The sequence below is a fragment of the Dromaius novaehollandiae genome, chromosome 2 (genome assembly GCF_036370855.1).
Source record: "Dromaius novaehollandiae isolate bDroNov1 chromosome 2, bDroNov1.hap1, whole genome shotgun sequence".
In the NCBI taxonomy this organism is placed as follows: domain Eukaryota; kingdom Metazoa; phylum Chordata; class Aves; order Casuariiformes; family Dromaiidae; genus Dromaius; species Dromaius novaehollandiae.
Genome location: NC_088099.1, coordinates 47,517,168 through 47,533,014, shown reverse-complemented (window position 1 = coordinate 47,533,014; position 15,847 = coordinate 47,517,168). Strand labels below are relative to the sequence as shown.

At 41.8% G+C, this 15,847-nt stretch overlaps 1 protein-coding gene across 6 annotated transcripts in view; it reads left to right on the top strand.

Moving 5' to 3' along the window:
• Positions 1–15,847, top strand: part of DYNC1I1 (dynein cytoplasmic 1 intermediate chain 1) — a 198,307-nt gene that overhangs the window by 163,072 nt on the left and 19,388 nt on the right. For all 6 annotated transcript variants that reach the window (XM_064506384.1, XM_064506388.1, XM_064506383.1 and 3 more), the window contains 2 exons: positions 8,748–8,888; positions 15,103–15,228. In XM_064506384.1, the coding sequence (XP_064362454.1) occupies positions 8,748–8,888; positions 15,103–15,228 (267 nt within the window). The remainder of the gene's footprint in view (positions 1–8,747; positions 8,889–15,102; positions 15,229–15,847) is intronic.

The following is a 15,847-nucleotide window of genomic DNA, read 5'->3' as shown; positions in this document are numbered from 1 at the left end:
AACCCTAACAAATCCAGCTGTAGCCAGTGAAAGCTTTATTTGCATATGGAAAGCAAAATTTGATTTCAGGAGTTCATATAATCTGTACAAAAGAAAGTCGCGATCCCTTTTTCCTTCAAATCAAAATGCAGACCTCTCACTGCCTGTTCTGTTGCAGAATTATGCTGAACGACCAGGCTCACATGTAATAGTGAAACATTTCAGGAAAATTATCAATATATAAAACACAGGATTTATACACTAATGGGAATTTTCTCCCACCTGCTTCATGCAGCAGTCTTCTCTGTGCTATGTGAGAGACTTTTGTTATCAGTAAAAAAAAAAGAACTGTATTCAAAATGCTACAAGATGGATTCTCTTCAATAACAATTAGCCTCAAAATCATTGCTCGCTGACCCATGAAAGCTCTGCAGGCATCCTGGTGATAGCAGCTACAAATACTAGTCTTGACTGTGCAGCAGACAGTGCTGAGGCATCAGGCTGTATTTGGTGTTCTGCAGTATTCCCCACGCGCCAGCCTGTACTTCCCAGCAACGGGAATGGTGAAACTGGAACAACAGGGTTGCTTGGAGGCCTAATAATTCTGAGTCCACATGCAATACAGGGCCAGGTACCCTATGATGAAGCAGTATTTTCCATGTTCAAATCAGAATCACGGGGAAGAGCCTGCCAGGCCCTGTAGTTTAACCACAAAAGGCACTGGAAGCAGGGGAAAGGGTGGAGAGGAAAGAGAAGGATCTCAAGACTTCTGTGTTTCTAAACATTGGGGGAGTGAGCCACCAAATTTAACAGCAGCAGTAAAATATTACCACAAGATTTTTGTTTCTAGAGCTTTGTCCCTGGGGTCTGGAACACACACGTCATAGGGTTTTCTGTAAACAGAAAAGTAAGTCAGTAATTTGAGCTAACTGCCTCTCTTTAACAACCTGAGGCCTGAAGCAGTGAGACAGTCCCATTGCCTCAAGCAGAAGTAGGCTCAGGACACAAGGGAGTGCTGCTGCCTCTCCTGCCTGACAGGAGAGCCCTTGCACGGTGATCTGGCTTCCCCCGAAACATCCTCCTTGGTCTCCGATTCACCTATGTGAGATATAAAGGGGGAGTGACCAGTGAAGGGAGAATACCAAATCAGCTCTTCTTCAGTATTTCACACCTAAACAGGATTTGGTGATTCTTCCTTTTGCCAGTCTAGCAAAACCATACCTAATGCATGCTTCTCAGCAAGTCCCTCAAACCTTTCTCTGAAAAAAATCCAGAAAAATATTAATACAAAGGCAGGAGTATGAGCTACATAAATTGTAAATCAGTTGCTAGTCTGGGACAATAAGACCTTCTGTAGTGTTTTGAGCTTCTTAAAAAACCCTGAGCTATCTTTAGAAGTAGGTAGAAATTACAGAAGAAAGTAATAATATTTTCTAAGAAATCCAGTGACTGAAATGCATAGTTAGTAGCATAGAAAGAAATGCTGGCATGCTTAAAGCATGTTTTAAATAAAAGGTGGAAAACTTGCTCAACATTTAGCAATGAAATCAGAAGCCTGAAGAAATATGGAGCAAATGGCAAATACCTGCACAGGCTTCTCCACCATTGCCATCCACATAACAATCACCGTGATGTGAAATAGGTGGGCAAGTGGATCAGAAGGTACTAACCTCAAGCAGTAGGAATTGTAGGCACAACTGTAGCAAGTGTGGAGTGAGAGGGGCTGTGAAAAAAACTGGGTGATCTAAAACACAGAATCAAGTGTTGACCAGCCTGTCCAGTAGGAACGGGGGAGAAAGTGAACTGGGGAACACTACCCCAGCATGGTGCCTCATGGTAACCCAGCCTGCATATCAGTCTCCGCATGCAGTCTTTCCTAAGCCTGTTTTGCAGAGTTTCGAGGCCTTGCATACTTCCTGATATATTGGAAAGTTCATCCTTGGCAAACAGATGTCTTCTCATTAATTCATCTACATTTAGGAATTAGTGATCAATTAATACACATTTATATCAAACTCACTGAAAATAGTTCCTTAGCTAACGTGCACTAGTAAACTGGCATGCCTCATGCTTTTTGTCTTGAAAAAGTAAAAAGGTCTTTCTCTGTTGGCTAAGTGGGAGGGCAGGGTAGAAGAAAGCTAGAAGACCAAAGTGAACAACTTAAGTCTAGCAGCGCAGCCTGAACGTGTTACATCTCTGCAGAGGGCCTAAAACAGCTATGGAGGATTAACCAAATCAGCAGTTTACCTGTCAGTATAACTTACAGGCTATCTCCACACACCCTGAAAGCTTTGCTGTCTGACTTTCCGACGCTCCTAAAAGTCAGGTGATGTCTGACTTCCCAAGTTCTTTCATTCTTTTTCTCCATGCCACAGTATTAGATATTAAGATCGGTTCTCATTAAAACCGCCTGTGCCAATCATCAACCCTTTTTTCCTTTGCTTCCTTCTTGTAAGCTCACCCGTGACGCTTTGACTTTGAAGGAAACCACAAAAATGTAATCATCATGTTATCTCCAGACTTGGTCTGCTCTCATACCCTCTTCCCTTTCAGTTCCACCCTTATCCCCCTCCTCCATGTATAATAATTCCCACATGTTTATGCAAAAATATTGGACTTTTTAAAATTATTGGCAATTAAGAGAGGCAACAGTTTCAGCATCTCTGCAACAACAGTGATTTATAAATGTGAAAAGCTTTCTGCCTTGACTGTCAGCAAACTTTAGGATGCCAAAAAAACAATCAGTTTAGTAACACCACAGTACTTAAATAAAACAGGGCCTTGAAGAGTATAGGGATCATTTCCATACTGGTCTCTTCCTCCTGTCCCTACTGAATCTAAAAATAAAGCCTGTTCACTTGTCCAAAAATGCCATTTAGAGTTGATTTAGAGACCTAATCACCTGACAGCCTGTATAAGACTTTTTGTAAATGGATGCAAGCACCATCATCTTTGAAATGACAGAAAAGGAGCATATATTGGGAAACACAACGTTGTGAGGCACTGAATTTCTGTCATTCCCACTGCTTTCTTTGGGAACTCAGGGTTTTGGAGAATTTTCCTCTATACATTGTAAACAGAGTAAGTGCAGTGCATCTGACATACATCTAACAGTGAACATTTACAGACTTGAGGAGCAATAGTCCAGTAAATGGTAGTGTTTCCATTTATTTCAAGAGGGCCAGGAAACCAATCACATCCTGAAGAGTGATAATCAAAGGAGAGGGGGCCTTTATTGTTCGATGACCTGCTTAAAAAGTACTGAACCATAATATTGATAGTATCCCACTAGCATAATGCACTAATCATTGTCCATACATACTGGATGACACTATAGGCCACGTACCATACCTTAGGGTACTTACATCTACATAGGTCATAGCTCAGTGAAGTGTCCACTGAGCCCATGGGTTCATCTGTGATTCAGGAGTGAATCTGATGGCCAAAAAGGAACTTAAAGGAAGGCGAAGGAGGGATTATTCATATAGCTCAATTTAGGGCACCTCAGCCTGTGAAATCGGGTGGCTAAAGCTGAAGAGCATAAACATCCTCCTTTTTGCTTTCCCACTGTCATCCCTGAAGGTCTGGCTAGGCCTGGAGAAGGTGGAGCAGACTGCAAGTTGCTAATTGTATAGTACCGGGGTCCAAGGGATAATGATGCCCTTCGGATAATGCAGACGGGCTTTGCTGAGCCATCGTGGACGTACCTGTAACTAGCACCTCTGATTTATGGCATTCTGGTGCTAGCTCTGCCCAGGCAATTTAACAGTTCCTGGGAATACTGTGTCTTTTTAAAGTATACATAGCAGAGTGGGACAGAACTGAGTCTGTGGACTTATTCCCCCACTACAAGATGTAAAAACAAATAACCCCAAACAGGTGTTTTAACCCCAGACGGCTACTAACTGGCAGCATCAGGAAGGAATAGATGAGCCTGGGTTCAGCAGAGTAGTAAGCTGTCTCTCTCAGGATGGAGAGGACTGGTCCTAGTAGCCTTGGTCTATAAACAGTGAAAGAGCCCAGATCCTAACCTGAGCGTTAGACCCACAAGCTGTGCCTTATCCTGATTTCCTTTGTATTCCCTTCTGGTCAGTTTGACAGCTTTACACTTGTTTAAATACAGACAGCACAGATTGGCTTCACTTTATGTTATCTATGCCAGAAGTGATGTCGTTTTTTGATGCTATTTGTAGTTGATTTGTTTTTTTTAATGAATAAAAGCTATTCATACAAGTTGCCTCCTATAGAGGCCAAATCCCCCAGTTTGTTCAAGGGCCAGACGCAACAGCAGCCACTCTGCTCAGGAACGCTCTGAGACTGCTCTTTCCAGGTACCCAAGAGTAAGAGTTTGAGCCTAAATAAACACATCAGCCAGTTTGGAAAGTTTCTATGCCAAAGACTAATGAATCTGTCATATTTGCTGTGCACCTAAAAAAATGAAATTAGCTTAAAACAATTTATAATACTGCACCACATTCGTGGCTGTTGTTAATCACTGTAAGCCAGAACTAAAGATCTGTCCCATTGTCTTTAGAATGAAAAACGAGGGAGTGAAAATTAAAAAGGGGTGACAATGCTCAATAAATAGAATACCTGGTATCACATCTTTGTTGTTGAATGCACAGTCTAAGGAAGTACCTTTAGGTGGAGCTGATATCCATAGAAATTGTGCCAATGTGTAAAGCACTTCTTTCAGGAAAAGGCAAAACCAACAGCTTTTTCCATGGCTTTCAAGAAGTCAGATGCTAGTTAAAACCTGTGAATATGTATACAGTCCTTTATATGGATAATTAGCTACTTTATGTGTGGCGCCTCCTGGATTAAAGAAAATTTTTCTATGCAAATAAGAAGTGGAATAGACTGGTCAAATTTATATGTGGAAAAAATACCTCTTTTATATAAACATGTAGTATTTAGCTAGGTGAGTTTATTAATTCATAGGCAAGTGCTAATTCTTAGACAGCTCCCATGCATTTAAAATCTGTTGTTCACTCAGCATTGTTCTGTTAAAGAATGCCTGCATACAAACACTGAGGATGAACAATGGATTTTGTAGACACATGCTTAAATCAATGAGACAAAAACACGTCTTGGAACTGGAACTTTTCATTTTTTTCACTAAATACTCAAATTCTTATCCTATTGAAATCAATGGCAAAACTTCATTGTAGGGCCAGGTTTTTACCCCAAACTGTCTTTTTCAGTAATACACAGATTTGGCCCAAGTTTGTCTCAAGATACTGCTTTCAACTATTTCTTCTGTTCTATTGAATAACAGAGTGGTTTGATATTTAAGAATGAAAGCTCATCAAGTTTAAATTTCAGTTGTTTTATAATAATAGCCATATGTTTGTCATAGATTGTGTAAGTCTGAATTTTTGGTAATTTAAAACTGCTTTAAAGTGACCTTTACATGGTTCCACATTTTAACATTTTCTAGAAGTGGTTGGTATTGGTCCTTACGCATAAATCCTTACATTAAAAGTGTCTGCAGGCCTGGGCCCGTAGTTAACAAGCTTATAGTAAGCAATTCCTGCAAACATTTATATACACACTTAAACTTTCAAATGGAGTCTTCACCTTGAAATCAACGTAACTGCTCTCAGTGGGTTAAGGCAGACCAGGATGAAATGTCAGCTTTTAAGAAAGGGCACCATCTCTTCTTTAATTATGGTAGACAGGCTGCTAAGCAAGATGGGATATTTAGGCTGAGCCTGTATGGCTGTTCTTATGGTCTCCTCTAGTTAAAAGGGTGCAATACCTAAAGAAATTGTATGGGAAATAACATTTTTTTCCTAGTAGCAGGATGCTTTTGCTGGGAGGGCAGATATACTGGGGAAACTATGAAGGCTATATAGCCCAGCCCTACTACCACTGCTTGGTAGTGCCGTGTGATAGATTTTCCTCCCCATTTTCCTAACCACATTGCAGTGGGATCTCACCTTTTACTTGGGCCGCTCGGGTGGTGGAAAGTTCTTGCTTCTCTGTAATGCTCCACACCCTGTTCACCTTCATTCATTCGTGTCTCACTCCTTGCATGTCTGAGATCCTTCTAAAAGGCCATGTTATTCTGGTTGTACAGATTTTCCCCTGACTTCGTATCTGGTTGTGAATATTTCCACTGTTACGGTAAATGCAATACACAGTGCATATCTGCAGTGCTTTTCGCCATAGACCCCCAGCACCTCAAAAAGTGTTTCCGCTTTGCAAACAGGGAAACTAAGGCACATTCGCTAAAGCTATTTGCCTGAGATTGTAGAGCAAATCAACAACAGCATTCAGACTGGAACCACATCTCCTGACCTTTTCCTTCTAATGCCTGTTCTTTACTCATGAGCTGGAAAATAGCCTCGCAGAACTGAAAGAGCATAAAAAGTGTCACGTCTTAAAATAAGATCAAAACAAGTTTTGGTATGTCGACAAAAAGGAAATGTTGATTGAAATCTGCTCTGGTTTGACTGATATCTTAATGGTCCCCTTACTTGTGTGGAACTTTTTTACTTCTCCCATGACATTTAATGTTGAAGTGCTGTGTGTGCAGCACATTTCCCATGTATAAGAAAAATACTGTCCACCTAAGAGTTGGCCAGATTTCTTTTACCTTAAATATACTATTGTGTTCAAAGAACAGTTATTCATCATTTAGATGGCTGATATCTTTGAACCTACATTAGATGTTTTTGGTGAAAATGTACAATACGGCAGATAGGCATTGTGGATCTGTGTGGCCCCCTCTAAATTCTGTTTCCTGACTCACAGCTGAAGAAATTCACTCTCACATTTCCTATGAAGTACCTCCACCTCTTGAAAGGCTTGGTATTCATTTGGCCCTCAATACTGCAAATGCTTTCGCACAGGCATGTGAGTAATTCCATTAACACATGCAAGTAACTCCACTGGTACTGATCATACACTAAGCAGATACATATGTGTTTGCAGAATCAGGTCTTGTTTAGGTAAGAAAATATTCTTGTTTTTTTTTTTTTTTTTTGCAAAACTCTAGCTTTGGAAAAGAAATAAAAATGTTATATAAATTTCAGGTAATAAATTCAAGCTCCAGTATCATTTTATTGTCACATAAAACAAAATGTTTGATATTCTTAGGAAATACACAAAAACATTAGGCCAATTATGAAAATTTGAGACCTGATCCTGCAACTATACAAAGTGTCTTTTACTAATTCAAATATAATAAAATTTGGCATATAGAATTCAATACTGTTGTATTTTCAGTACTTTATCAAAAGACAAAGTCCTGCAATTAACCCTCTGAATATATTTTAGGTTCATAATACCTATGATGAATAGAAATATTTTTAAACTATTTACAGTACTGCAATAAAAACGCTTCATGTGCATACTGACAAGTGCTGCAGACATATTTCTACAGAGATACACGTGTGTATACACACTCTCCCATGCGTAGGGCTGTAGTTTTTGCAGCACAAACATCAAAGCATTATGTACTGCAGGACAACAGAAAATAAAACTGGCAAGGACCTAGCTGTAAACAGAGATTAAAATGATTGCTTTATTGCCCCAAATAAATAATATACAAAAGAAAAAGAATATAATAATTGCAATCAGTCACTTCAGTTTTAGGAAAAATGATTTACAGCCACATAATGTATTGCAGGCATTCCTAATATTAATATGTTTCCTTTGTAAAATGAACAGAGGTGTTTTCTAAAATAACCTTTCTGAGATAGTGAGACATCCTATAAAAATGTGTTAAAATTTTACAAAGGCTTCCTGTGTGATACTTCATTTCTTACTGAAGTCTTCATAAAATACAGGATCAGGGCTTTGAGCGCTCATCTCGCATTTCTTCGATCTCCACCGAGCCCCGCTTGTGCAGACGGTGAACCAAACGGTAGAGCTGTTACAGACAGCTGACGGGGTGAGGAAGACAGTTAAAAAATCCCATTGTTTAGATTTCTGTCACAAGCCACGAGAATACTTAATTTCTTTTATCTCTGGAGTTTTCATTATCATTTAAATTTCATTTCCCATTAATTGATCAGGGATTAGCGCAGCCATTATGCAAAAATTAGACAAGCCAGATGCGATGAATAATTCATGGCGGACAATTACATTTTCTTTCTGGTGTACTTTCCAGCGTGCCTCCGACGCCCAGGGTGCTGGAGGCGACAGCGTGTGCTCCACGCCGAGCGCAGCCCCGCGCGACGCCCAACGGCCCCAACGGCCACGCCGCCCATTCCTTCACACGTCGATTTTGATGTAGTTTGCGGAGGTTTTGCCCGCGCGGGCGACCTGAGCGGGCGGCGGGGCGGGGGGTCGGGGCGGGCGGCGCGGGCCGGCCCCCTGAGGCGACATGGCGCGGAGGCCGAGGGAGGCCGCGGCGCCGCCGCCCCGCTTGGGCCCGCCAGCCGCTAGGTGGCAGCCGTCGCCCGCGGGGCGCGGGGCGCCGCGGAGGCTGCGGCGCGGCTCCCCGGCCGGCCGGGCCGGGCCGGGCCGGCTCGGGCACAACGCTCTGCCCCCCGCCGCTGCCGCCGGTGTGCCAGCCTGGAGCAGCGCTCCCCCCGCGCCGTCCCCCGCGTGTCCCACACCCCTCGCGCCCGGCATTTCATCCATCCCGCCGGACCGCCGTTGCCCCATTAAAGCTCCGTCCCACCCTTCGCAAGGACCTTTCATCTGGGCAAGTTTTATGACACTTTGTAAATGTGCAAAGTTTTTAATTAGACTCGCCAGACAGCCCGAGGCAGCACTAGCGCCACGAAGTCTTCATGCTTCTCCCTGCTTTACAGCACAACAAGCCGCTCTACTCCTTTGAAGACAATGCCGACTATGTCTACGACGTCATGTGGTCGCCCGTGCACCCCGCGCTCTTCGCCTGCGTGGACGGGATGGGGCGCCTGGACCTCTGGAACCTCAACAACGACACCGAGGTGCGGCGGCCGCGCGCGCGGGCGGGCGGGCGGGCGGAGGGGGCGGGGAGCGGCCTGCGGCGCTGCCCAGCGCGCCCCGCCCGCGGGGGCTCGGGGCGCCCCGCCGCCGGGGAGGCGGGCGTGGGCCGCCGCGCCCAGCCCGCGGCACGGCACGGCGGGGCGGAGGGCAGGCGCCGCGGCCGGGGGCGCCCCCGCGGCCAGGCCGCGGGTACCTGCAGAGGCTGGGGGAGGGGCGGCTCCCGCCAGCGCCGCCGGGCAGCAGACGCGAATAAAGCCGCGCGGTGCCTGCGCGGGACGGGTTCTCCCTCCCCTCAGTGTTATTTTAAGGTACACTTTTAAAACCGCTCCCATGTCGTAATTCCCCCTTTTTTTTCTTCACCCCCCCCCCCCCCCTTCCTGGCACACCGCACTTCAGTGAGGCATTTGAAATACCACTTTTTTGATGCCTCCTCTCCTTCAGACTGTCACGACTTGACAGCCCGGTAACAACCGCGCGGAGCTGCCAAGCCCGCGCCTGCGGCGGCCGGACCCCGCGGCCGGGATGCGCTTTCCAGGCAGCTTTTTCCAAATTATTTTCCCCCAAGCCGCCTGCTCTTAGGACTGTTAGTTTGTTATTATTTCGTGTTTCAGTGAGAGAGGTAATTTTCCTGCATAATTATCCCCTACTACAAATGTTCGTGAGATTCTAGCAGCTTGCAAGCCCGTAATACCTCGGTCCTGATAGAAATCTAATGCGCCCATGCTCCTTCTTTCACTTCTTACCTTTCTGAATATCTAGCTATTCTGCTTTTTTTTTAAGGGAATCTTTCTCACGTGTTATTTGTGATTTTCTACTCTCCCGCCTTTTTTTTCTCTTTAAAATTTGCAAAGCCTGCCGCGATATTTAGAAGCGCAAATTCGAAAGAAAAAAAGAGTTTTATACTGTTGTATTAACTCAATAGAAGGGACAATTGGGGATAAAATATCACAGCTTTAAATTCCGCCGATGCAGAAGGGATTAATCAGAGAGCTTTCTGCAAACATGCAGAATGGAAAATAGTTTTTTTTTTAAGTCGCTTCCTAAACATGATGAATGCCCCTTTTTTGTTTTGTCCTATTATTTTAGATCAAAAAAAACACTGCAGGTTTGTATTGACATTATTTTTGCTGGATTTGAATTTCCTTTTGAAGATGATTTTGAGAAAAACTGTCATCTTACCTAAAGTTGTATTTGACTTTAAAGTCGTATTTGAGCAATCAGTATTCAGAATGGGAATTGAAATATTTTTCCATAACTGAAGTCTTGCATATTTTTACTCAATTCTGTGTAAAATGAAGAACAAAATAAAAGTACAGCATATAAACAGGGCCATATATTAACTGGCAGGTTCTTTTCATTTGCAAGAAAGAAAAGATCCAGAGTACAAACGGCAGTATTTCCTCCACACACACCCTGTTTTCTACAGTGTTTTTCTTTGAGATTAGTTTGTTCATTAATATGCCTTTCATGCAAACATGATATGCATTTCAGCCAAAGTAAAATACAGGCACTGTTTGTGGTTTCCAGTGAATGGTGCTTGCCATAAATAAGTACAGACAGGTAAGAGGAACCAACACGGCGCACTGTATTGTCAAGTGGAGCAGTAAGGCCTTTTGAAGTCCTCCGAGCAGGAAGCAGCACAGCCTTTTTAATTAGAACGCATACAGCTGGAGGATATACAGGAGGAGTCTCCTCAGAATTTATTTTGGGAAGGGAGGGACATATCCTTCAGGTGTTCTCATTAATGCAGGCTTAAACACAGAGCATAAACCCCAGCATTTTAAGGAAAAAAAAACCCCTTTCCTCCCAAATACCAGGGCTGAAATCCTGCTCTGCCTGAAATCGACTGATATTTTGCCATTTAATTCAATGAGACTGTATTTTTTTTCCAAAAAATTAGTATGGACCGCTTGATCCCATTCCCATCAATAATAATGCTGTATGTAGAAAACTGCTGATACATTTTTAGTGTGTTTACATATACATACATAGGAACATCAACAAAAAAAAAAATAATTTCAAGCTCAATCCTGCATTTCTTTTGCATGTAAGGCCACCCTGGATTTCACAAATGATTTCCATTCTGAGAGGTCAAAATCAGCTCTCATGTAAGGATCAGACTGGAATTATCTCCATTGTATTATTATAGCTTTGTATTTTTAATGAGAATTGAATTTGGATCTCTGGAGGAAGAAGTACCATTTGGTTTCCTTACTGAGCACTGATGAAAAAATAAAAATCTCTAGACATGATAAACTAGCAGAATCTGAATGTATGTGTGATTTTGTTATGCAAGGGAAGCAGTATCAGACATACAAGTACCACTGAAAAGAAGAACTTTAAGCAGTTCTTTCAAACATCCTAACTGAAAGTGATTATTGTTTGCTTTGACCCTCTATCTGGTAGGTCGTAATTAGTTTAAAATTTTCAAGATTTCCATAACTGATTACGCAACCAAAATCTGTTCTGCTATTTACTAAGAAAAAGTCTTTGTCAGCACTTAATCTTTGTAATAAAAAATCTTGAAACAGCCAACATTATTAGTTTTAGATGTCAGATATATGATGTCAAAGTATTTATGGAGACAGTAGAAAATGACGAGCGTATTAATGTTTTAACTGCTAGCTATTCATAAAAATCTCTGTGTAAGAGCTAGATATGATTGTTCTTAATGAGACCTGGTTTTGTTTAATTTGGGAAATAAGCCACATTGTTATTTAGGTATTATTTTGTAAACCAGTAATACCTGAGTTTAGTTATAATAAGTTACCTTAAAATTTTTGAACTATGACACAGTTGCAGCTAGTGTTATTCCACGTTTATTAAAAACATTTTGCCCGACTTCTAGATGCTTTCTGATCAAAATAACTAAAATCATTTGACCATACCACAGATTTAATCACTCTAATTACTCAGTTTAAAATGACAGGAGTGTTTGTGTGCTGCATTTTGATATGTGGATACCAGAAATGATTTTCATAATAGCAATGGAAGATATCATGTTTGATTTATATTTGTTAAATGAATATTAAAAAAAACTTCAGAAAGCAAAAAACTTGCCCCACTTCAGTCTTTTGCAAACTGAATTAATATTTCTACGGATCAGTATGTGAAATTTGCATATAGTTTCAGGATAGCAATTGCTGATTTCTTACCTACGTATCTGTAAAATTTCTGTTTGGATCAATGTTAGAGAAGGTCTCTGGGTTATTGATGAGTCTTATTTATCTATAAACTGATATTACACTGATTTATACATTTGCATATTTCTGCTGCATTATGTTCCTTTTGAGCGTACTTTTCTTTTGCATGTCATACCTTTGCTTTGAAAGTGTGACGATGGTGTCTATTCCTAGAAATAGATAAAAGATATATTTGCAAGCAGGTTTTGACACTACCTAAGCACAAAAAGTAAAAAAGTATATTCTTACTGTTTAGGTTTTTTCTGAGTATGTCTTTCTCAATCTGTTACCTGTTAAAATCTCATTTCAGAATAGTTAAAAATCTGACAAGCACCAACTTTAGAGATTTATAAAGTATTTTAAATGCAATTTTTAAAACATAATGCTACCATATCGCCATTATAAAATAAACTCAGACCTTTGAAATCTAAAATAGGTGTGTGTAATTTAACTTATCATTATTCGAAGCAGGGAAATCTGTTTTAAGGTAATAGAGTTTGACTATATTTCTCTCTGTACCACTGGAGGAAGGGCTTTTCATTTAGATTTTAAAAGACTATTTCGTGATTACTTTCTGATTTGTTAGACAGCTTTGTGGAGTAGTAACAGGGTTTTATGAAACCATTGCATTTTTAAAAATAGGTTGTGTTTTGTGTCTGCAGCATGCATGCTGTTTATGTGGAACGCTGAAAGAGTGCTGTATTAACAACAACAAAACCAGTTCCAGTGTTAAATATTTCAGCCTTCTGAAAGATCGTCTAAAAATTCAGTTTCTTAAATGTACGCTGTGTAGTTCATTTGAGACAAATATCTTTGATCTACAGTTTTCTGAGAAACGTAGCTGGTTAGTGGATTAGTGCTCTAGATATGTAGCATTTAGTTGCTGTTTGAAGAAACCCATTTCCAAATGTTATGCAATTAATTTTGGCTGGAATTAAAATAGTTTTTTTTCCCCCCCCCAGAAATCAGTGGTCACAGGAGTAAAACTTGCCTGTTTTTTAATGTGATTTTGTCATGGGTCAATGACCCAATGTCAGATTTAAGCCATTGACTTGAACGATCCAAGCAGTAACAGGGTTGGGATGAGGAGTTAGAGCGGATGCTGGCTTTTATTGGTAATGCTGCCTTGGACAGGACCTAGGCCTGAAACAGTGGAGAGATGAGTTCAGTGGCTTAGGTACCTCTGAATAACTTCTTAAAGGGGGAGGATGGTCTCTGCTTTCTGATTGCTATCCAGCGTTATTTCTAAATCATTCTACAAACAAAATCTTTTTTCATTTCCTGTGTGGGACTAGGGACACCATTGTGCAGCCATTTACAGAGAGGACAAGTTAGCTTGCCAAGCCCGTTGTGCTAGGAGGTACCAGTTTGGTTTTACAGCCTTTAGTCAGAGTCAGTGACAAAGAAAAGTGGGGAGTTTCCAGATGGAGAGGTGCAAGGCAGCAGCCCTGCTTTCGAGTCATTGCTCTGCTGGTAGAGGGGCTCTGCACACGCTGTGGCCAGGGCTGGAGTCTCTCCAGAAGTCTGCAGAGGTTTTGCTTCCTACTGTCACCGATCTGGTGTGACACACTGAAGGGGTTAGAGCTGAGGAGAAGAGGGAGGTTGGTGTGGAAGTATAAAAACGTTGTCTTAAAATTATTTTTCATGTGGATGTTTGCACCTACAATATAAAACTACAGCCTAAAAGCTGAGCGGAAGTTAGTCAAACATTGTTTTTGTTAATCTTGTTAGTTTCTCAATTTACCAACCTGGTTTTAATATCACGCTTAAGCTTCCTTCCTCCCGCTTCTGCACAGTGTGCCCGCCAACAAGGGCAGGAGTAGCTGTCACTCCTCCAGATGTAGCCCAGACTCTGGTTCCTATCCAGATGCCTCTTCTTGCCTGGGCTGTTCCAGGATCCAGTCATGGATCCTGGGACATTTGCTTGTCCCCATCCCTCCAGGTGACTAAGACCTGTTCCTGCGGATTAGTCTGATGGAGGAGCTGCTTTTGCAACTGCCGTCCTGTTCCATTTGTTCTGACCTAGACACATAAAAGCTAAAAACCTATGTTCAGAGGTCTGTCGTGCCAAACTGCAGACTCCGTGCTCAGGCAGGTTCTCCTGTTAAAGGTGGCTAGGTGGAGCATTAGCAGACTTGCAGGTTACCTATCATTTGTCTTATGAAGTGACCTAAATCAGCTGAATGATCTACCGAGATGGGACAAACACCTGCACAAATTATTCCTCCTCCAGCATCTCTGTGACGGCATCATTCCAGTAGAGATTACAAACACTTCTCCAAGGTTAATGTGCATTACTCTATTCATCCTGCATGCTAACCAGAATCGTCATCTGTTGATTTGTTGGTTGACTGTGGGGGGATTAAACAGCATCTAGATATGTTTAAACCAGAAGGTGGCTCCTGGGAATATGGGAGGAGTATAAAAGAGAATTGTGGGAATACAGGAGTTTCTAAACCTGAGTTCAGCTGTTTGCGTTTCTGCTGCATCCTCACTCTTAAGTCATTTTCAGGGCTCTTCTTAAGTAATACCTGAGCTTTGACCTCTGTATCTAGCCGCAGATTTGAATATGAATTCAAAGGATATGTCATCATGAATATTAGGATTTTTCTGTGATCAGAGTTATTTGGGTCCAAGTAATGGGTAAGAACCCAGGATAAGACGGAAATGATTCTTGGTCAGTTGATTCTTGGTCGTAAATCACTGTCTTTTGAGAAAGCTGATGTGGTTTTGCCTGTCTGCAAAGTTAAGAAAAATTGGTTTGTCTGCTGCCCTTTACTGTGGAAAAGTCTTCCCTACCCATTCCAAGCATTCTATTAGTCTTCTCTCTTTTTAGCACATGTGACTGAAGAAACAACCCTTTTTTGCTTTCCCCCTAACGAGGGTTGTAGGTTACTTTCAGCAATGCCAAGGGGCCTGTGAGTTATCCAGCTAAACAGAACATTCTAAACTGACCTGTAGAGTCACAGGTGGCATGATTTTATTGTTATTTCTATTGCTATTGTTTCAACAGGTTCCCACAGCCAGTGTGACAATTGAAGGAGCTTCTGCCCTCAACCGTGTCCGCTGGGCCCAGGCTGGGAAGGAGGTAGCAGTTGGTGATTCAGAAGGCCGCATATGGGTCTATGATGTTGGAGAGGTATGTCTTTTTTTTAAAGACTCAACTGCTGGAGGGTACCACCTCCAAATTTGAGAAAAGATCATACATTGTTGCGTACGAGCAGGACACATCCAGAGAAGGTGCCAGATGACTTTCAGTGGAATCCCCATTGATTTTGGGTTGCCAACAGTGTGGTAGTTGTAAAAGTACCTTGCAAAAGAGTTAACTAGAGAAAGTCTAATGAGGGAAGTCTGTTTTGAGGGTCTTTAATGTTTCTTAACAATTTTCAATTCTTTTAAGTGGTTCCTTGAGTACAGTTGGAAGAAGTTACATAGGAACATAAAGAGGACAATATGGTTGCAAAAAGATGTGTTGTTCTGAAGTTGGTCTTGTAGGATTCACTTTTTTATTCTAATCTCTCTGACTTCATCACTAGCTTGATGTTGCAGATTTTCTCAGCATGGCATGTGAAGAACAAATCTGTTCTTTTAATACCTCTGTCTGAATATGTGCAGAGGTGCTAACAGGAGGAAATGAGAGGTGTCATTCTGAAGGACTGGGGATGCATGAGCAATAAAGAGAATACACAGGCGCTGAGAAATAGCAGGATGTGTATTCTGCATCTAAAGCTGCTCCCAATTCACCCTACTACATACTA